Below are 22535 nucleotides of genomic sequence, written 5' to 3' on the forward strand. Positions count from 1 at the left end.
GAAATTGAAAAATTTGTTCTTTTGTTTCTGGCTAACATGTGTGGTTTGCGTGTAACAATTATACATTTACCGTATATTTCTGACCACCATCATTGGAGGAATGTCTCGATTGAGATGTTTACTGTGCAGAACTATTTTAATTAAGTTCCCAAATTTTTTTGTTTCTGTGGGAACTTCTTTTCGTGCCACATTGTGCAATGAATTCTTCCCCACTAATGTTTGTTTGCATTACATTTGGCGAGTTTATAGATTGAAGTTTCTATTGTTTATAGAGTAAAGAGATCTGTCTTACTTACTTTTGTTTAATTTGTGGTTGGGTAGTGCGCCAAAAAAAATTGTAAAATTGTTCGGCCCCGCGTCCGTAGTGGCGTCTTTTTAATCGCTTGTGTGCTCTCGATTGCTTTTCCTATGTACAGAGTCACGACAGTTTTGCATCAACAATAGAGCTTTGTGTAAAAATGGAATTTTGGTTCGATCGTTTATGTGTGTTTTTATGCTTTATGCTTTCTCCCACGCGTTAGTGGCATATTATCATAACAAAGTCGACATTTTTTCATTCGTGTGTTTCTATATTCGCTCGAGTTTGGCCATAAGTTAACTGTCTGCCTAGAACAGCAACTGTCCATCGACATAGAGCACGCATCCGTACTTATTGCATATTCGGTCGATTGTTTGTCCCCAGCAAAAAGGGAGTGGTATTATTAAAATTTGCTTATTCCTCTCTTTACGCTTCTATGTTTCCTCTTAACTCCCTATTCTATTGCTAGTAGGCCTTCCCCCAAAAACCCGTGGAGAAAGAAATTGTGCCATTCGAATTACGTTTCTTTACGTATGAGCGATTGTTTTTTTTGTTCTATATATATCGGATAAGATTTTTCGGTATAGCGTTAGAGAGAGAGAGAGAGAGAACATGAAAAGATACGTGAAGTAGAAAAAAACATTTACGACCGAAACTCGACGATTTCCGGCACACCACGAGAGAGAAACCTGCTCTCTATTTAGCGTGCCGTCCGGAACACAACACCTATCGCCACCTGGATCGACTAAGAGTTGCAGTAGGATGGGATGATTGAGTCGAACTTAAGCTGCATAAGAACAAACTTAAAAATCAAACCTTTCTCACAATTCTGTCACCGAGTACAGATCATTGTTAGCTTGCAGTCCGCCACGCTGCAGCGAGCGGTAGTACACGTTCGGATTTTTGCTGTTCGCCTGCGTACCATGGCTTGAGTCGTGATGATACTCATGGCTAGATCGATGATGGTGACTACGTTCGGTACGGTCACGGTCACGGTCACGGTCCTGTTCCTTTTCTCGCTCACGATCCCGATGGTCGCGGTGCTCTCGATCCCTATCGCGGTCCCGATCCCGATCACGGTGTTCGCGGTCTCTGTTTCGTTCCCGGTCTCTATCTTGATGCCGGTCACGATCACGATCCCGATCCTTGTCCCGATCACGGTCTCGATCCCTTTCGCGATCTCTGTCTCGATCCCGTTCTCGATCTCGATCGCGGTGATCTCGATCTCGTTCACGATGATGATCACGGTCCCGTTCTCGGTCCCTTTCCCGTTGCTCTCTTTCACGCTCACGCTGTTCCCGTTCGCGCGTTTCGTTGGGACGTGTTTTGCTGAGGATGCTCTTCGGTTGTGGCTGATGTTGCCCAGCACTGCTCGTAGAACCGAACGAACTCGATTGACCTTGTTGTAGGTACTGTTGTTGCTGTTGTTGCTGTGGCGCTTGCTGTTGCTGCTGCTGCTGCGGATAATGATGATGATGGTGATTTTTCGGAAGCGTCTGATAATTCGCCACCATTGATCCACCTCCACTGGGCACCGGTGTAGCACCGGACGACGAATGGTGATGGCTCTTGGCCTTCTCAATATTGCTCGGTTTCGGGTGCGATGGTAGTGGCTGATCGATGCTGCTACTTCCTCCCGAGTATGAACGATTGCGACTGGTAGAACTGAGACTGGTCGCTTGCTGTCGATCGTAATTACCAAAGGTACCACTGCTCGTAACGTTCGCCCCAGACTGCTGTGGTAACTGTTCCCGTTGCCACGGTTGCTGGGTAAGTTGATGGTACTGCTTGAAATGAAGCTGATTCTGCAGCTGCTGCTGGATGGCATTGAAATTGCTCGATATACTCATGCCACCGTAAGAAGATTTGGCATGCTGTCCGCCGGCCTGACTGTGGTGATGGTGTTGCGCTTGTGTTGGTGGTGGCGGTGGTGGTTGAGGTAATGGTTGTTGTGGCCTTGAGGATGGCAGTGGAGGGGGGGTTACGACGGATCCGCCCGACGCCATTGCTGCCGACTTACTCTGGTACTGTGATTCGTCTTTGTGGCGATTCTTCGGCGGCAACATCGGTGGGGTCACCTTTGGTGGAATAGTGGGTTTGCCGAGTCCCGTTGAGGTCGTTAGGGCGGACAGCCCGCTGCTACCGGTATGCTGTTTGTGGGGTCGTTGCAGCGAACGGTACTGATTCAGTGTAGCAGCACACAGTGGCTGTTGGCTGTTTTTGATCGAATTGCCCGCCGTGCTGCTACTGCCACCACCGCCAGCACTGGTCGGTATGTCCGGCAGCGGTTGATTAATGATCGACACATTGGAACGCGTCGTTGCAGTTGACGCAATCGATGGTGGTGGGCTAGCGAATACTGAGCCGGCTCCCGTTTCCTGATACAACTGATTTGTGCTGGACAGCGATCTGTGATGTGTTTGCTGCTGTTGCTGCTGTTGTTGTTGCTGCTGCTGCTGCTGCTGTTGCTGCTGTTGGTGATACTGTTGTAGTTGCTGAGTTTGCTGTGCCAGCGATTGCTGATGATGTGAGGATTGTGAATGATGATGAAAACCACCACCACCGCTGCCTTCCCTCTGATGGTGATAGGCAGAAGTGTCGATGCTATACACCGTTGGAGCGTAACGTTGGTTATGTTGATTATCAAGATTGCTTTCCTTCTTCAGTATCGATGTGGTTACCGTGGCCGGTGCAGTCGTTGTTTCGGTGTAGCCACTTCCGGGCTTCTTGTACGGCAGTGTAGCACACGAATAGGATTGCTGGCTGTACTCTTTCGACACGGTAGAAATGGCAAGCTTTTGCTCGGTACGGTCCGATCCACCGTCAACGGTCATTATGGAAGTTGTGCCACCCGATGACGACAGCTGACGATCCGGATGGTGTTGCTTGTATTGCTGTGTTTGGCTTTGGCTCAGCATTGGCTGCTGAACATTTTTGAGATTCGGGCTAGGGCTTGTGCCCGACCGGGCACTACCCAGGCCGGCTACCGCGTGATGACCACCACCACCACCAGCACCCATTCCGGCACTAACACTAAGCGAACCACCGTAACGTCCGCCGTGACGCAGCGTCGCACACTTGTTTACATTTGCCGTTACGTTGTTGACCGTGTTGCGGATTGCTTTGGGTCCTATGCTGACATATTTCGGGTCGAAGCGATTGAAGCCATTGTTGGAGATGTCGCGCGGATCTTTGTCGGAAAGTGTTGCAGATGATGCTGTCAGTTTCTTATCTAAAAGAGGACAAAATGGAAAGCGGGAATAAAATTTTACATCAGTAGGGGACACACAAGAATGGCGAATAGTTAAATGGAAGTCATGCTTACCTAGCTTATTGCTGCCTGCAGACATATTGCAGGCAGGCGATTCTCAGTAGAAATCATTCGATTCGAGTGTTTTGCACTGTTTACTTAGGGTGGCGTATTTGCCGTTATTCGGTCCCATCATAGGAGCGTGTTGCGATGGTAGTCGCCCAAGAGTATGATGTCCAGATGCTCTGTGAAATTACATGGACGCGTGAAATTAGTATTTCTAGCAACAAACACCAAAGCAAAACAAATATTCTACATAAAAAAACAACCGTCCGCCACAATACATAAAATAACCAGCAGTTCACTGTTGGGAACAAGCGAAAGCTTTGAGAAAACAAAGAAAGTGTGATTGGTGTAGAAAACGTCCTATGAATTTGCGGTGCACATAAAGAAACATAAACCAATTATCATAAAAAAGATAATAAAATCGATTGAATACCTTAAAATGTTTTAGCCTACATGGACATACAGTAATCACCAACAAAATAAGACCACTTATACAATAGCACATGTAATAATGAGATTGTTATACAATAGCAATAACAGGTAATACAGAAGACCTGTTATACAATAGCACAGGTAATAATGAGATTGTGTAGCCAATTTTCAACGATTCTACTCAGTTTTTTTTTAACTTTTTGGGAACATGTTCCTGTTATTAAATGAAATAGATTACTAGTCGCTTTTATATTCTGATGAAAATATGGCTAAAACATAAAAGACCATAATCTGAACTTTTGGACGAAAACAAAAATGTTGTAGATATCATAAGTACCTGATATCTACCAAAATTTGTCTACCAAGTAGAAGTATCGAAATCAGCTTTATGAAATGCGGACAAAAAAGTGATCTTATATTAGTGGCGGTCACTGTATGATGAAATTTTATGATAATGATTACTATGAACTGTTGTATGATTCATTATGCATGAGTTATGTGGGTACATCGCTAATATACAGATTGTAAATGATGTATAGAAGAGCAAACTGAACTAATGTCGTAATCTTAATCTAAGACCAACAAGGATCATAATACACTAAATGCATTTTAAATAAAAGGTGGTATCCGTTGGTTGTAGGATACATCTGAAGGAGGTAAAATGCACATGAATACAAAAATCGCCAGCAACAATATTTATCCAAACATGATGTACGGTGCATGTTGTTGTTGCTGTACAAAGTTGCTTATCTCGGGGCAAACACAGACGTTCGGAGTATTGCTTACGCCAAGTATCAACCGTCGCCGCTTGCAAAAATAATCAATTACATACATGAAATCGTTGCAAAACTGTGTACAAGTAAGTGTGACAAGTTGTTTGTTTTGTACAATAATAACTTAAGATAAAATAAAATAAGAACAAAGAAGCCATGCCTGTTGTTATCATGCACCACAACGTTATAATCTGGTGGCGGTGATTCATCGCCACTATAGGATGCAAACCCGCGCATTCCATGTGTGGTGCCGTTTCGACCACTGGACGGGATGAGCGTGCCGGTGCCCGCTCCGGCACCGACTCCAGCCGTCGATCCATTGCTCGTAGCGGTTTGTGCGTGCAGCAGCGTTCGATTGATCGTCATCGTGCCGGAAGCGATGATTGGTGCTGCCGGTGATGCGTTTGCACCAGCCGGAAATAGTGGAGTCGTTTCCGCCTTATCCTCGTAACCCGGTCGTCTGTAGAAAGTAGGCGAAACGTAGCGATTTATATTTAATTTCTTTATCCAAAAACATCGCATATAGTGTAGCGGTACATACTTTTTCGTTAGATAAATCCATGTGTGCGAATCGACACAAACCAGCAAGCTTAAAATGGCTGCGGAAACTAAGCTGGCCAGCAGCATTAAAGTGAGTCCAAGCAGACCACCTTCGCACAAGCTTCTTGTTGCATCCGCATAGTGCTCGGCCACGGTGCGACGGTCCAGCATAACCGAGAGGGCCGTCAGCTGGCGTTTACTGTCATCGAGCTCGCCGTTGATTTTGTTCACTTTGGAGCTAATCTGTATGCCCGGATACAACTCCATGCCGATGTTGTTCACTGTCTCCAAGGACTCTTTAGCGCGATCCACGTGTACTTTCGATTCGTTCAAACGCAACACATACCGATTGGTACCAACGGTGCTGCAGTACGTATACTGGACATCTTTTAGCTTTGGCTGCAAGAGTAGATGGGTGAAAATGATGATGATAAATGATTAGCAATCTTCTTGGAAAACATTGTCTATAATGCCGTTTTATGATATTTTTTTTCTTTAAGGCACACAAGCTACATTTTTGATGTCTAATATCCTTATAGTACTCCTGTTTTCTCGTGTAATGTTTCCTCAGTTTAACAATGGTGCCTTTAAAGAAACTTCATGGCTGTTGTCCATAATAGCCTTAGGCAGTTCTGTGGCTATCATTAAAACCCGACTCGGCTTTATCGCTAACGTTAACCATCCCAGGTAAGAAACCGACATGGGGTGGTACGCGTTAACGTTACAACTCTACGAATTATTAAGCAGCAATCATTAAGCAAAATCTTCCGCAAGAGTCCTTAATTACTCGTTTGGACGTTAAACGAAATTTCTGATAACCCTTACTCATTTGTCAACAGAGGAGGTCTTTTTTTATGACTATGAGGTATGAGAATTCGTATTGAAGCTTGAAGTCTAAATAAGGAATTTTCTACCCTTAAGGAAATCTCTTAAATGTGGACCAAATTTGATATTATCAGAATCGTGACCATGAAAAAACAATTAATGCATCCAAATACGTAACGTTCCACCTCTCATTGAAATATTACTTGTTGCTATCGGTAGTATCCGTGCACGTTAGGACACCAGCTCGACCAATGGTGCCGATTTGTGTAATAAAAAACAGCTTAAGCCCGCAAAAGTTTAACGCCAAAGTTCTAGCACTAAATCAGAAAGGCGGGTGCTGCATTAACTAACTTCCGTTCTCCATCCACTACACAGCTCCTTGCTTTCGGGGGAAAATAAATGCAAAAATCGTTAACATTCTCAACCTAAAAGAATCTGACTCACAGAGGGAAGAACTTTATACACAAAAGAACTCGAACTTCTTATTGCCATTTCCTTGACCATCATCCATCCAGCATATGGATCTGTAAGCACCGCCACCCGGGCAAGGATGCGTTCCAGTTTATGGTGGCGGCACACTTCTGGTGGCGACGAGTTTGCATTCAGACAATCTCGTATCTCTTTCAACTTTATTATCCAATTAATGCTGAGATATGACATAATGGAGATAATTTTATATCTTGTTTATCTTTCCTCCCGTCTGTCGAGGCAACAGTTTTTCGTTACAAATTTTACCGATTGCAAGCGAGAGCTGGGAGAAAACATTTTCGCACACTTTACCGGGGGGATGGGTTTGTTCTTGTGCCCGAGCTTTGAAGCTGGTCCAGTGATAAACTGTTTTAAGAAGTTGAAGAAAGTTGTTGAACTGCTAATTGTGGGGTGATACGAGCCAGTTCAAAATGATTTCTATTGGCGGTGTTTCAACAATGCTGTTGTTGACACAAGAATCATTCAATTTTCAGGGAATAGATGAACTAGTTTTAATGTTATGAATTTGTTTGGCACAACACATTTTAAAGCACATACTTATTTAAAATATATCAGCCCTTTTAAATGAAAAAAATGTAAATAAAGGTTTACTTTTCAAGTAAATTCTCATCGATGTTCCTTAAGAGCAGCCATTTCTTTCACAAATCAAATACGGTAAAAATCTGCCAATTGAATGAAGGCTGCCATATAACAAATGAGCGTGATATGTGTGGCTGATGTCGCAAGTCTAGCATGTCTAACAACGTATCTGAGTAATTATTCTACACTTGCCTCCTGCCTCCATTGGACAAGGGCTACCTTTCCTGCATTGCAATTGCGTTTCAAAATTCTAGCAATCCTATAATACCGCTAGGATGTGATGGAACTAACCATACAGCAGCACGCACACAGCCATACAGAAAAATGTAGATTTTTTTGAATGGTAACTACATAGACGGCAAGGAACCCGTTCCCTTCGCTAGACAAAGCGAAAACGGTAGGGGAAAAGAAGAGTTGAATGAACGGTGAAGAACGTCATCTACTCAAGTGTTGCAATACATGCAAAGCCTCTTGCTCTGTACCTTATATGCGTCTCCTTATGAATGCAATGATTCATCGTGCAGTTACAGAACATTACAAGATTTATTTTTGCGCTTCATTTATTTTCAACATCGTTAAATGAAATAGTAAAAGCGCAAATTTGTTAGGAGAAAGGACGAAGTGCACTAGTTTTATACTAGAGAATAGTACAATATTTAATAACGTTTGTGAGGAGTCTTTCGCTTGTCAGGAAAAATAAATAAAAACGGCAGTAAACACAACGAGGAACTAGAACATCCATCATGTTAAGAGAAGAGACAAACATGGAAAATATAAAGACATAATACTTTGCGCCATCGAGGCCAACACTTGTTTCTGCATGTTAGTTTCGCGGGAAACACCAGTGGTAACACGCCACCTTCCCTATAGGAATCTATTTTTATCCTTTTCAAATAAGTTCTTCCCCATCCTAGACGTAAGGCATTCCTTTACAATCTCCATTGCTAGTGCATTATCGATTCGATGTGCTTACATGGCTGCATATGAAGTCGTTCGGTTTCATGCAGAAGTCACCCAGGGCGACGGCACTAGCCAAGTAGATGCCGGACAGCAGCCAGCACACGGTGACGGCTAGCAGCCCGCAAACGCTGAAAAAGATCAGGGCGCAACGTGAACTTCGCGTCGCACCAATCATCAGGATGATGCACAACAGCAAGAGGAAGGTAAGAAAGCCGAGCGTAATGGGCCACCGAAGCTCCTCGTAAAACTCGTACGTCTGCAAAATGAGAAAAGAAATAGAATTTAAAATTACTTACATTTAATGAAAAATATATTTATTTATTATTTCAGCAAATCGCATTTATTTTTGGTAGCATGGCTAAAAGTTATTATATTGTACATAAATAATGAAATAAACTAGATTTATTTCAATAAACTGAAATCGGACAAAGTCCAAGAAAAAAAAGTTCCCTACTAAGAACAAAAGAAGGGAAATATCTGCTGATGGCTATTCAAAAAACTTTGATCAAATTTTTCAACAACACTCAAAGAAAGAACCATGACGGTGAAGCTGGGTGCTTAGGGCGAAAGAACGAAAGCCCCAAGAGCACAACTCTCCCGTCCGCTGAGTGGAAGAAGCTGCAAAACATTTTCTTACGTACGAGAACACACGGAGAAAACTATTTTAATTATTAATTAGAAAACTTTCCACTGCACTACCTGTAAACTTTCAGAGCGCTTCATTCATCGTTTCAAGTCGTTTTCAATTCTCTGGGTCCAGGTTCGGAGTCCTGCAGCTCGTTTTCTTCTCATCAAATTATCACCACTCGCCCCAAACAGGGGCAAAAGAAACGAGTAGCACATAAACAAACGGACCGAAGAGTAAAGCAATTCATTTTCAAATTTTCTGTGTTAAGCCAAACACATATTTGGAGAAAGATTTCCGAAAGCTCTATTAAATCTAAGCCCTACATAAACAGTTTTCGGGTGTTTTATCAATTTGATCTCAAACCAAACTGAATGAAGTAAGCACCATATCAGAGGAATAGTTTTTATAAATGTTTTCTTTTTTGTCGAGTGTTTCCTATATTCGAATTTCAGAGAGAGAAAAATCTAACGCTGCTGGTGTTTTTATGCATAGCATCACAAGGCAACAAATCAATAGAGCTTTTCAGTGGGTCAGCACGGCTCTGTAAGCTATATTAGGACCATTTTGGTTTCATAAGTGTGACACATATATTTGCTCCAAGTTAGCAAAAGTCCAAATTCGAGCGTCTGGAACTCAACATAAAAAAAAACCATCAAAACCCCCGGATGTGTCGTGCATTGTGTTGGTTGGGTGCGTGGTGAATATCTGCGACCGTGACACACACACACACACACACAAATGTCATTCAAAAAAGTGTCAACCGCGTTGAGTGTTTCATGATAAACCAAAAAGTAACAAACACAAAAAAAAAACACATCTTTCATCAAAACTGTTTCTCATCCCAATCGTTGCCTGCCATTATGCGACGAAGAAAACTCTTAGGCACAGCAAACACAGAACAAAACCACTTCTAATGGCGCTTCAAACCTTCAAGGGAACCGTCCGGGGAGATTTAGCCAACAGCCAACACACTGGTGGCGTTGAAGCGTAAATTTTTCATCTTCTGGGAAAGCTTTTGTTTCTTTTACCAGCCCGTTGTTGTGGGACCTACAAACAGAGCCCCTGGAGCAATTACTACCGAGTCGCCTCACAGTGCAGTGCAAAAATTAACGCTTTTTTTATTGTTGCAAATATTACTCCAAAAAGTGTCTAAAACTTTAGGTAGTAAATGTGTTCTGTTATTTGGTGGGTTTGGTGTACTGAAAGAAACAAAAGTTTATTTCAATTGCTTTTTTGATTTTGTTAGAGATTGCAAAACATATTAAAGAACTGTAGTTTGTACTGACGAGTTATCGGCGAGGGAACATTTTTCATTTACCGACCAAAAAAGTAGGTCAACCGGATGAACAAACCAAAAATACGACCATGATGCAAACTAAATCACCATGATGATATCGGGATGCAGTGGCTTCATTCTATCGTTGCATCGGTTAGCACTTCTCAGCTTAAGAGCCACTACATTCAAGTGGTAATAATGCATACTCTTTGGGAAAACTTGCAGTTGGAAAACTCAAATAAACCTCGAATGGTGTAGCGGCTTTTGGGCATTAGGATCCGCTTTCTAGTATCCCCTAGATATGTTGTCTCTTTCAATACATTTCTGCTTTTAGACTGCTTTTGTACACGTTTATTTAGAGCTAGAATTAAGAAACAAATTATGCTCGGGCGGCCCAGCGGTAGAGGCAATCGATGTTCACACGCCAATACCGGTGTTCAAATCCCAATCCGGAGAGATCGTCGTCCGTAGTTGGGACTGTCTATTCAATTACGTGGTATTAGCATATCTAGTCAGCAACAAACATTTAATTTTAAATTTCTATCCCAAACATGTTGATCTACTTACATCCAGCAAACTTTTTAATGTAATGTCCGTATACGCAGGGCGCGTAAGATAGACGATCGTTTCCAGTGCATTGATCGCGTAGGTCGTATTATCCTTCGCCATCTTAACCGTATCGTGCAGCATGTAGAGGGCGGTTACATTCGGCCGGTGGGGCGGTTGTTCGAAGATTTGCTCCAGCTCCGATAGGACCACCTTCGATTTCAGGTTATGCTTCACCATTTCCGTCTGTGAAGGATAAGAAATAAAATGGGTGTACGTTTATTAAAAAAATATATTGTGAGAAGTAAACACACACAGCAAAGAGCAATAAGCAGCCAAGAGGGCTACGAATGATAAGGGAGGAAATGGTCTTCATACAAACTGCTGGTACCTTGAACGATAGTAATTTTGATGCCCTCCACGCACTTTATGCGTTGTGGATAAAACAGGGGCAAAAGTTGCCCCTATGGTGAGTAATTCATGACGCTACTATCAGAACTCGTATGGAGATCTGATGAGGATAAAGGTCGCTAACAACGGCATGTACCAACTTAACGAACTACAATCAAAGGTCATACAGTGTTTGATGTTCTTCAATTTTGGGTTTGTTGGTAAGGAATTTCATTTCGATTTGATGATAAATTGATTGCTGATACCAAACAATCAATTTTAATAATGCCTTCCAATACTGTTGGCACGAATGATAACTCACGTCGATGAATTCCGGATTAAAAGAATATTTTAAACAGTTTTGAAATTAGAGTCTTTGTTGGTAATTTTTCTTTCTTCAAAGCCCAACAGGTTGTTAGCCTAAAACGACCGCAGTGTCACAGCTTTATGCTGTGCTGAAGGTAATACACATCGAAAGTCCCAATGAAATATGTATTGCAATCACGTCACTCGCGAAAAGGTAATTTATTTACGAGGGCACACAACTTCCAAAAACGAAACCACCACCCCATATGCTTAAATGCTACCACCAATCAAATCGTAACCGCATTTGCAACCACACCATGACTAATGCTAAATGTAAAGAAAAGCGGCACACTACATGACGGTGTTCGTTCTTGTGACAAATCTGGCACTGTTTCACCCCTTCTGCCATGGTACGATCGATATAAATGAATGGTATTATTGCAAACCGCACACAACCCAGTTTCTAAGATTTCGCTCAACCGGTGCGCTAGCTTTCTGCTACAAAACCCGTTTTGTAGTCATACTTGTAGTCGCCTAAGTTAAATACGACCTCTGCTTTGGTACAGCTGCGATATTAGATTGCACAACATTCCCTTTTTTCGGATTTTCTGCCAAACTCTCAACCCCACAATGGGTGACTACAGTGACGCACTTAGGGAATGGCGGGCCGTGCTCCCGAGTATAACCCTCGCGGCCCATCTAATAGCAAAGACAAACTTGTTAAAAAAAAAAACGAAAAGCAACTCAATCACTTACCTGATTTCGTACGTTCAGTATCAGCTGCTCGATCTTGCGACCGGAGCCGAAGATCTGCAGCACACCATTATGCAGATCATCGTTGCCGTACAGCCCGAGACCGATCGCCGCACAGCAAATGATGGCGAAAAAGATCAGCGTGCACTTTTGGCAGCCGTGCGACTTGGGCTTACGCGGTTTCCGATCGCAGCAACGCGTCAGCAAGTACAGCAGCAGAAATACGAGCGAAATGATCAGCAGCGCGGCCGGTATTGACGCCAGTATGCCAAGGCTCTGTGAAGGAGAAGGAAATGGAAAAAGATCATTTAATTAAGTATGTAACAAAAGGCCCGTAAGTAACACTTATGTTGATACAGAAGGTAGATGAATGGTAGGAAGAAAAATCAATTGATCGGTAGAAAATACAATTTTCAAATACAAAACCATATAAACATTTATTTACATGCCTCTATTTACGACTTTTCGCTAAAACAAGCCCATTCTACTACACACAAGTGTTATGAAGCATGTAAGTGATTCCGGGGCAGCGAAATCAATGCCTTTTTCCCAACCACGGCCAAAATGGTTGAGCATGCTAACGAGCAATAAACTATGCAGAATTACATTTACCACCAATACTACTCCGCACCGGCACACGTCCTGTGCTGCACACCGTCAACAATTTCCAACAATCAGGGACGAACCAAATAGACGACATGTCCAACCGGGGAGAGCATTGGCGCGAGGCTAATGGAACGAATTTCCGTACGGTTGACCGGGTAGAACCAAGGATCGGGCGCAAGCGAAATCTACGCTCCTCGCACACAGCACCTCATTTGTCTCACCGTTGTGCGCGGTTCATCGGTGGCAAAAAAGCAATCGAAGACGGGCGTCCGTAATTCGTTCGGCGTGTAAAGACGTAGAACCCCGTGAAGTGTTGTAGTAGGACACATCGAGCACTTGCACGAACATGTTTCGGAGGGGATTAGGTTCGATGCACCTCACCCGGAGGGGGCTGAACGGTGAAACCCTAACGAACTCTAGACACAGTTTCATTCAATTGTTAGGCGTCTTGTGGTTCTTGTAGCCGACACATACACACATTTCCATCATTTCTGCCCATACTTACAACAGAGACCTTTGCATGAATATGATGAGGACAAATCGGGACAAATTATTCATAAGCCTTCTGCACCGATTCTCTTCTGGTGTAACTAAGCCATGGATAATACTGAAGGCGCTGCACGATGACGGTTTATTTTTGTGTGTCATTTTCGCGGCATACAGGTATTGCTTTCCTTACCGCAGCTGGTAGTGTTCCCGGTGTAACTTCCTTCGTTGCCATTATTTACCGGAAGCAAGCGAATTGGTAAGCTTTTCTTTATGTTTCTCCATCAGTGTAGTTCATGGTTGGCAAATGCGAAAAAATCGGCATTGCCACGAAGAGTTAAAAAAAAGCCGGAGCCATCATATCGCGCGCCGGAAGTCCATCAAAGAATTACGCTCCAGTTTTGACTGTGTTTGGCCTTTCCTGCTTAATTATTAAAGCCTTACTAACATTGCACACCTGTCTGTGCAGCACAGTTTAGGAACATTTTTGTTTCGGCTGTGGAAGAAAATAAAACACCATCAAACAACCATCGAAATACCTTTCGGACGGAAGTTTATCGATGCTAACGATGGGCAGAAACCGTAAAACTTTCAGCATTCGCAAAATGCTCCGTAGTTAATTCTTGCGTGCGAATGCGGCCAGGCTTTGGCTAGAAGCTTTATGCAGCTCGAAAACTTCTTCTAATTCTTCGGAAGTAAAGAATATCTCGCCGCAAGTCTTGGTGACCCGAATATGCTTCGCTGAAAACACATACTGTCCTATTTGCACCCGTGTGGGCCAAGGGAAACCTTTAAAGGAAAAGAACCGAAACAGAACAGAACCGAAACACGGTGACGAAACTTAATCCTTAGCTTCCTTAATTGAACTTTCCACTACTACTGCTAGCTATGCGGATTTGCTCCAAAGAACCATTCCTTCTTCTTGCTGTATTCTGGGCAATTTTTGCGCCTGCTGGAAGGTTACACTGTAGCTCTAATTATACTTTAAACTAATGCTCTAGCACGCGATGTATTTTGTGCTATAATTTATGCACACATTTCTGTCCGTTACGTATAGCCCATTGGGTACAGTATTTCTTGCGTCTTATGGGGCACTGTAAGTTTCCGGAATGTTGGCGACAAACGGTCGGCAGATAGAGGAGTGACATCGTTGCACAAAATGCGAACATTAAGATGGTGACAGAACGATGGAAAAAAAGGTAAATTTCGTCTTTGGGTGTTACGTAGGTATGTGCAACGCTTATCACACAAGTTACTGGATGTTTGGAAAAGCAAGCTAAACGCGGATATGCGGATGTTGAAGAACGAAACGAACTTAAACTATGCACATGCTACGCTACCTGTTGTTTAGGATAAACTTGGAATCCACACGTACACGTTCGCTCATGCCATCAAGGATTCAATGACCTAATCAGCGATAGCTTCAACCAAGGCGAAAGCACGACGATAGGTCGATTTAGGTTGGGGCAGGTTCTGAAGATACGGTGAAAAATCTCGTTTGTTTGATGAAATTCTTCGACTCATTGCAACCCATGGCACGAGGCCAACTAAACCTGTGCGAGCATATTGAAAGGGAAAAGCGAGCTATCCGGGAACCAAACTGCCCATCATGATGATAATAAAAAGCTAATTGCATCGCCAATCCGGAAACATTCGGTGTGGCCATTGAAATACGAGCGGAAATCACGTCCAAATAAAGGCACCCGTTGCTGGGAGTGGGGAAATTAATTATTAAACCGAAGAATAATGGAACGCTCGTTAGGGTGAAATATAATTATGCCATTCGCTTTCCCAGCTATCGAACTAGTTAGAACTAGACATTTTCCAAGCATTATCGGTTGACGACTTTGTCAATCGTTTGTCCTATGTAAAGATCCCATTCATTATACATAACAGACGTGCGGATCATCATGGATTCCAATGCATTAGTATGCACAATAGGGAAACGGACCGATGGAGATGCCCGATCTAGTGGATTGTGATAGCGCACATAATTAGTTGCAGTATTCGTCCCGCTTCTTCAAACGATAACATTTCACGTAGGAAGGCTACAAAAAGGGCCTAGAAGGCATTTGAAAACCTGATGTTGCCTGTCTGGAAATGTTTTGCCCCCCTTCTTTTTGTAGCATAGGTATGTAAAAGTTGCATGTGATCATTGTAGAATCGATATTTCGCGAACCGGCATTACGATACCGACATAGTGATGGTACTGAGGACTTTGCGACTTTGCGAAACCGGATGCAGAAAGGATGCAGGAAATTAAGCGGAAGTAGACGACAAACAACAGCGAACGAATGGCTGAGGTCCACAAACGACACGAAGTTGATGAGCAGAACAAGAACAAAAATTAAAAAGATTTCCTGTAGATTACAACACAAAAAGAACAAAGCTGCCAGCGAACACAAAAAAACTATCATTTCTGGCGGATCCGTTTTCTCCAATGTTCCTCCCCTTCTATCGTAAACTAATAGAAGAGGCTGACGTGCCTTTCGTCCATTTTTACCTATGGGTGAATAATGCAAATGGTCGCTCCAATATCCGCGTGCTACATATTCTATTGCCGTCATTGCAGACTTCGATAATCGACCTACAGAGCATTGCTGTGGTTGGGGTTGGTGTGGGTCTGGCGCGGATCACTGCTCGGTTTCAAAAGGATGTACAAAGAATGAGTCTGGAGTCTGTGTACTCGCTACCTCACCTCCCGGACGCACTCCGGGACACTACAATGCATGGATATCGGTGCAGTTTATTTATAGTTGAAGCGTCTGCTTTTCCGCCGGGATCCAGATCCTTCCAGGCCTGAGTGGAACGGTACGAGCTTCACGTAGGAAGGGAAATTACAACGCAGTGCGATCTCTCATTGACCAGCAAACGCCTCTTGCTACATTTGAATGGGGTTTTGTTAACTCACAGCAGCCATCATCCTTGGTTGTTTTATACTGTTGTAGGCTGGTGAGCACTACAAGTGCTATGAATGGAAAAGTGCATTTCTCTCTTTAATTGGCTTTTTCCTCTTTTTTTCGCATGATCGAAAGCAAGCAGAATAAAGAAGCATCATAAACATGATTAAAAAACAATTCTATTCCCGTTTACTTCTGACACTTTCTACAGTGAGAATCAATGATATAATTCAATTAATGTGTATGTATTGTGTCGTAAGTATCGATCACCAACGTCGCCATTCAAAACTGCCATAAATTATTATATTGTCCAATAAAAAGACTAACAATAAACATGCATTAAACATCATTATAGTGATGTGAAATTTATTCGGTAAGCAGTGATAGATTGGTCGTGAGAAAAACAAACAATGTCTTGTAGGATTTTCGCTGATCAAGATCAGGAAGCAACACTTGTGATTTGCGCTACGTTGTCGTCAGTGATCGTACGTCTCAAAATTCGCTGCAGTAATTAGTCTCGAAAATGTCGAACTGGAACTAATAAAGCGATTTTTTACGGAGTAGCTGATGTTGTGACGAAAATTCGATGATTATTCAAATGTATATTACAGGTATTACAAAAATACATGAAACCACAATTATTTCATGAAAATATCTGCCTACAAGACTTATCAATTTTTAATTAAGCTATTATGAATATTCACATACAAGCAGAAGAAAAAATATTCTCAGATTATCTTAAAAATTAGATTTGGAGAAAAATAGATTTGGATAGTTTACTGTTTTCACTGGCTTCAGGAGTGAGTATGATAGTCATGAAATCCATAAATGACAGTATGATTCATACTCTTTCCTTTTACCATGATTCATCTTAACATCGGAAAGAAAAACGAATGTTTATACCAACATGTTCTATTTTTTAATACAAATTTGCCTTGATAGTGCCTTAGTTGGCAGAATTTGTCAATAGGAAATGGACCTCTTAGCGTCAAATCAACTCACTCAAACTAAACACAGAACACAACGCTTCAAAACCTTATCAAAACAGAAGGTAAGCCGCCTCCAATGGGGACTAGTATACTGGTACAAGAGGGACAAAAGCGGGAAGACAAAATGTCAAATCAAAATTATCCGACATTTATTTTTGTGACAGACTAACGAACCAACTCAACAGTTGTGTTATTTTTACGCCAATGTTTACCGCAACCAGAGCTGCCCGCTTGGTGTGCAAAAACATGTCAATGATGTTGAGCACCTTCTTATGTTTCTTATGACGGCATTACATTTCTGGGGTTTTTTTAAAGCTCTTTTAGCAAAACGAACGTTTCTAATTGGTGTGCAAATTTATTGTGTTTGAATGTGAAAGACACGGGTGGTGCTAAAATTCTTACGCACTAGAAAAGTAAAAGTTTATTAGCATTTGCTAGTGCATTAAGATCAATCTTAACGGTACGAAACATTTTAATCAATATTACACACTTCAATGTTTATCTTTGCTTATGAAGAAACACAAACTTTTCTGCTTTTGCTCTATCCATCACATGTACCTCAGGATGACAGCTCGCTCAAATTCTGCATAATCGCTTAGCCCAATAGAGAGCAGCTTGCCTAGGCATATGGCTATTAGAAATTTTCCCACTTCAACAGTACGACAACCAGCATTGCGCTCAGGGTGCTTAGGAGTTGTTTTTCTCTATATGGCTACAAAAATAAACACTCACAACCGCGAGCAAGAAAAACGAGGTCCGAGGAAAACACATCAATCCATGAAAATGTGTTTATCAGCTGTTTGAACTCGGTAAATACTTGATGAAGGCAAACAGCAAAACTCATTTGATGGATTTGATTCAAATCAATTCCATGCACGGCCGAGCAGGGCGGCTTAGCGGGCTTGATGCTTGTTGTGGTTGTGTTCGTTTTTTTTTTGCCGTGTGATGTGAATGTTTGAAAACAAAATTAGACCCCCCGAAGAGAGGCCAAACTCTGGTCTAAAACGGGGATGAAGAAGAATGCCCGTCGCTCAGTTATGATACTATCAATTATCGGGGTAAAATGAAACTACCTCAACGGACAGTGAATTGGCGTGCAGCACAACCACTTTTGACAGGGAACCAAATGGAAATTCAGTATAACGACAGCTGGTAGGAAATATTCATGATTTTTTAAGCAAAAATATATGGAAGAGCAATTGTTTTAGAACATGTTCTAAAACATACTTTGTATTTATTTAAAAAAAACTTTATACTATGGAACGCAAGCAGTTTTATTAGCATGAAACCGAAAATCTCTAAATTCTTGTTAAAATGCGAAGTTTCAATTTAATTGTTAAGTGTATTTCAAACAACGTTATTGGAAGGTACAGAAAAATAAGAGGAATCCATTCAAATACAAAGTACTTCTAGCAGTATTATTTAAATAAAGTAATTTGATCAATATTTGCTCAATCGCCAATCGTCGAAACTTATTTATTAATCAAACTCACAGCTCTGGCTGCTTCGTAGTCAAAAAAAAAATGTGAACTCACGAACTGTTTCTAACAGAATGAAAACATGGACAAACAGAGTGAAATGGAAATTCCCATTAATGTAGAATGCAATAAAAGAAACCTGAGAAAACTATTGCAAGCATCATGCAAGTATTGCTTTAAAAGTGACGATGATAGCAGCAATAATTTGATGTTTCCTTGACTAATACTAGGTTCAACTGTTAAACCTCTAAACAACTTCACACGATGCTAAAGTGTGCAATAATTCTTTCACTACAACCGTGCGTAAGCGTGATAAATCAGCCCGTCTCGACTTTCTCGGAATGTGTTCCCACTCGAGGTGTCTCATTCTGCAATCACCTTTTATTTAAAGGTCCAATGATCAATCACCATCTCGAAAAGAAAGTCCTAGCTTAACGTTCTTGTGGACCCGTCCGTTACCGGCCAGGCTCAAGCGCCTGGCTTCCGGTGCTTATGTAATTCAATTTTCCTCCAGATTGGATTTTGCTCAGAAATGGACATGAAATGTACTGCTGCGTTCAGAATACGAACGGTGACCTTAGCCGGGTCTTCGCTTCAATTTATCACATCAAGACATCCTACTCAGGACGCAGCACGAGTGTCTACGATAGGAACAATGGAAGACAACAACAAAAAAAAAACGCGTACGCCGACCTTCTTTTACACGATGGGGCCGCAGCGGTAAGTAATTCTGATGCGAGAAGTTTGAGTAAATTTGACAAATTGTTCCTGGATTGTTACCGGTTGGTATCTGCCGTAATTTAAATCGATTACCATTTTCCTCTGCAGCGCCACGTAATCGATTCGCATCAAAAAGGAACGCAGAAAAGTGGATGATTGCTTCTAAATGTTAAATCAATTTGCAAAATTAAGAAATATCCAACGGTACACTGCTGACACGGAAATCGGTTTTCCACGAGCAACGGTTGTTCAAATGCTGCTCCAGAAATTCATTTACCAGCACAATCAAAGCGCCCGTTTCTGATATTGCCACGAATGAAGTTACATTTGTTGCTGTCTGTCTGATGTTCGAGACGTACCTTTCTTTACCTTCGTCGCGCGGGAGTCAAACCGTAAGAGCATGTATTATTTCCTGATGGAACTGTGGTTCTACTCGAACGTAAGATGCTTCAAAGTCCGTCGTTCAAGATGGTTCTATAACTTGAGAATAAATTATCTCCCGATCGGGAAAGTCTAACCTTTCAGTACGTTTCTTTTCATAGTAGCATTCCAATCAGCACGCAATCATTCGCAATCGTTCGCATCCTATAAAATGGCACCACATTTAATTGGACACCATAATTCCATAATTTACACGAACGATCTAATGACATTTTGATTCACTTGGGGTGATGATAGAATACTATGAGACTTTGGTAATAATTTTACAATAAGTTCCAAACAATTATAATGCGCTTCAATTACATATGTAGTACTGGGAGTACAAAATTATTTGGACAGTATGGTCTGGCCGAGGTTTGAAGTTGGGTGTGAAGAGCGGCACCGCAGTTGCCTCTACCACCGCACCGCTCTTCCATTGCGTTAGTAAAGCTGTGTTTAGCTCGTAGAGATTCAATTCAAACGATTCCCTTGTAAGGAACGACTACTTCCTGTCAATTATATGTAGGTGCTTCCATTCTGATCATATTCATTTTTACATTAACCCATTAAACTACATTGTTCTAGAACTAGCTTTATTTTAAAAATAAAAAAAGAAGACAGATATAATTGAGATACAGGGACGAGAAATTGAATCTTATCGGGAAGCATTACCCTTTCAATTGCTTATTCAAGTTCAATGAAATCTAGCATAATTCTTGGAACGTTCCGTAGGCTACAACAATAGCTCTGCTACCAATATGCGCTTATAAATATGTTACCCCCACACCCCACCAACTTATCAATTTACCGATCTGCGAGCTATGAGAAGAATTCATAAACCGAAGGACCACCTCTCCATGCACATGCTCGCTCATCTGTACAAACCCATCTTGCCGCGGGGCATGGTAGCAGGAACCATTACGGGTCTCACGTCTATTGAATATCAATTGCAAAAAGACCGCAACGGTCACAACAGGAAACGGAAGCAGAACAACTACGGAGCACAGGAAGTAGCACGCATTATTACTGCAGAAACGTTGCCTTTAATTCAACATTCGGTTAAATGATCTTTCCCAATATTGACTCCTAAATTTGGCCACGTAATTTGACCAACGCACGGGACAATGGACGGGTACTTTGCTGTCTTTGTACAGCACACGTAAAAGATCGCCCCAATCTTACTATACGAGACTCACTTGTCTTGAAACAGAGACGCACTTTGCTACATCGATATGATTGCATTCTTTCATCCTCCAAACCACACTCGCGGTGGGCGAACCCACAATATGAAAAAGAAAAACGACACGACACAACACACACAAAATGAAGTTGACAAACTTTGCTGCTTCAAGGTCAAACAACTTCTTGCCCAGAACGGTCACAGCAGCGCACACAGCAACAAAAAACTGCAAGGAGTGAGACGCCTTCTTTGGCCCTTTTCGCTTCACTGCGGCAGTGCTTTCATCGTGTACAGAGGAAAGTGTGCTTGATTTACTTGTTGATGGCGTTAGCAAATGGCGATGCTGATGACGATGATGACAACCGTCGATATCGCGAAACGGTATCGTTTCGAGGAGTATGATCGATAAAACTTGCCTCACTGCAGGCTGGCCGGAGCGAACAAAAAGACATTAATGGCGAAGGACGTTGCGCGTTCGCAACGAAGGCCGTTTAACGGCTTACGACAGCTTTGATAATCGTCTTCTGCTAGATGGGGGAGGTCGTGTTGGCAGCAAACAGTTTGTTGCTGGCCAATTCCAACGGAAGCTTGTTTCCAATCAGTTGTTGCTCAGTTGCATGTGGTTCAAGGTTTTATTTGGGAACGTTGTAGGTGACATTATCGTAAATCAAAACGTAAGCTAGATAAAGTCTTTTCAACATTATTCAGTTCCAAAAAAAAAAAAAGGTTTCTTGAAACCAAAGCTAGGTACAGAGGGACACAATTTTTTATCAATTTCACAGAACAACGAGTGCGTCAGAGCATACCATCTGCACCATCTGCATCGAGCAAAGCCACTGCAAACATCTGTGCCTGTACTTAACAAACATACAAGCTGTTCGTTTGATGTGTGAATCTTATCATTGTGCAAACGTGTGTTTTTGCCGTATTTTAGAAACGTTTGTAGAATACACTTCAGTGTAGCTTTTGCTTTATTATTTTTCTCAATTATTTTTATTTTATCCTTACTTTACTTGACAAACCTGATAAGTCTTAGTTCAGTGAAAGGAATTTTTGAGAGCCAGAGCAACGAAATTCTAAAGTATAACTTCAATATTGGAAAAATGTTAAGCCCGGCATTTTGAGCCCAATTGATCCCAATTTTGAGAACTGTGTACGAACAAAACAAAAATGCATTATTTGTTTTATTTTATTTATTTTTTTCTAGTAATAATTTAGCACGTGACAATTTTTTATCCACAAGAAGAAGGGTCGAAGGAAAGTGTAGTACAGCAGGAAAAATCTCCTACTCCACTCGTCAACATTTTACAACTCTGTACAGCTCCGAAAGTCAACACGACCTACGGCTGCAATTATGTTGTTTAAGAGTTATGGCCCTTACGCGTCCCTTTCCCCATTTTCATCACGTTCTGATCATCGATCATTCCCACAATCACACCATACAGTCAGACACACACAAACACATAAACACACAGATGTTAAGGGCAATAAAATTTAGCACCCTCTAAGCAAAGGTGAGCATGATGGCGCGGTCAAACTGTAAAGATCGATGTGCTCGTAAAGTGAGAAATAGGACTAGCGTAAGTACGATTTTGGAACGTTTTGGATAATCCTAGCTTTATTGTGTAAAAATATGTTCACAGGT

At 41.9% G+C, this 22535-nt stretch overlaps 1 protein-coding gene across 2 annotated transcripts in view; it reads right to left on the minus strand.

The window, feature by feature from the left end:
• Positions 1–1064: 1064 nt before the first annotated feature.
• Positions 1065–22535, minus strand: part of LOC126557125 (protein tweety-2-like) — a 37743-nt gene continuing 16272 nt past the window's right edge. The window contains exons 2-8 of one of the 2 annotated variants that reach the window (XM_050212794.1): positions 12115–12387; positions 10684–10908; positions 8226–8468; positions 5361–5758; positions 4980–5279; positions 3624–3793; positions 3392–3530 (exon numbers count right to left, since the gene is read on the minus strand). In XM_050212794.1, coding sequence (XP_050068751.1) covers positions 3667–3793; positions 4980–5279; positions 5361–5758; positions 8226–8468; positions 10684–10908; positions 12115–12387 — 1566 coding nt within the window. In that variant the 3' untranslated portion in view covers positions 3392–3530; positions 3624–3666. Of the gene's footprint in view, positions 3531–3623; positions 3794–4979; positions 5280–5360; positions 5759–8225; positions 8469–10683; positions 10909–12114; positions 12388–22535 lie in introns of those variants that run through there. The other variant, XM_050212793.1, reaches the window with a different exon arrangement.

Source organism: Anopheles maculipalpis, chromosome 2RL (assembly GCF_943734695.1).
Source record: "Anopheles maculipalpis chromosome 2RL, idAnoMacuDA_375_x, whole genome shotgun sequence".
Classification (NCBI taxonomy): Eukaryota; Metazoa; Arthropoda; class Insecta; order Diptera; family Culicidae; genus Anopheles; species Anopheles maculipalpis.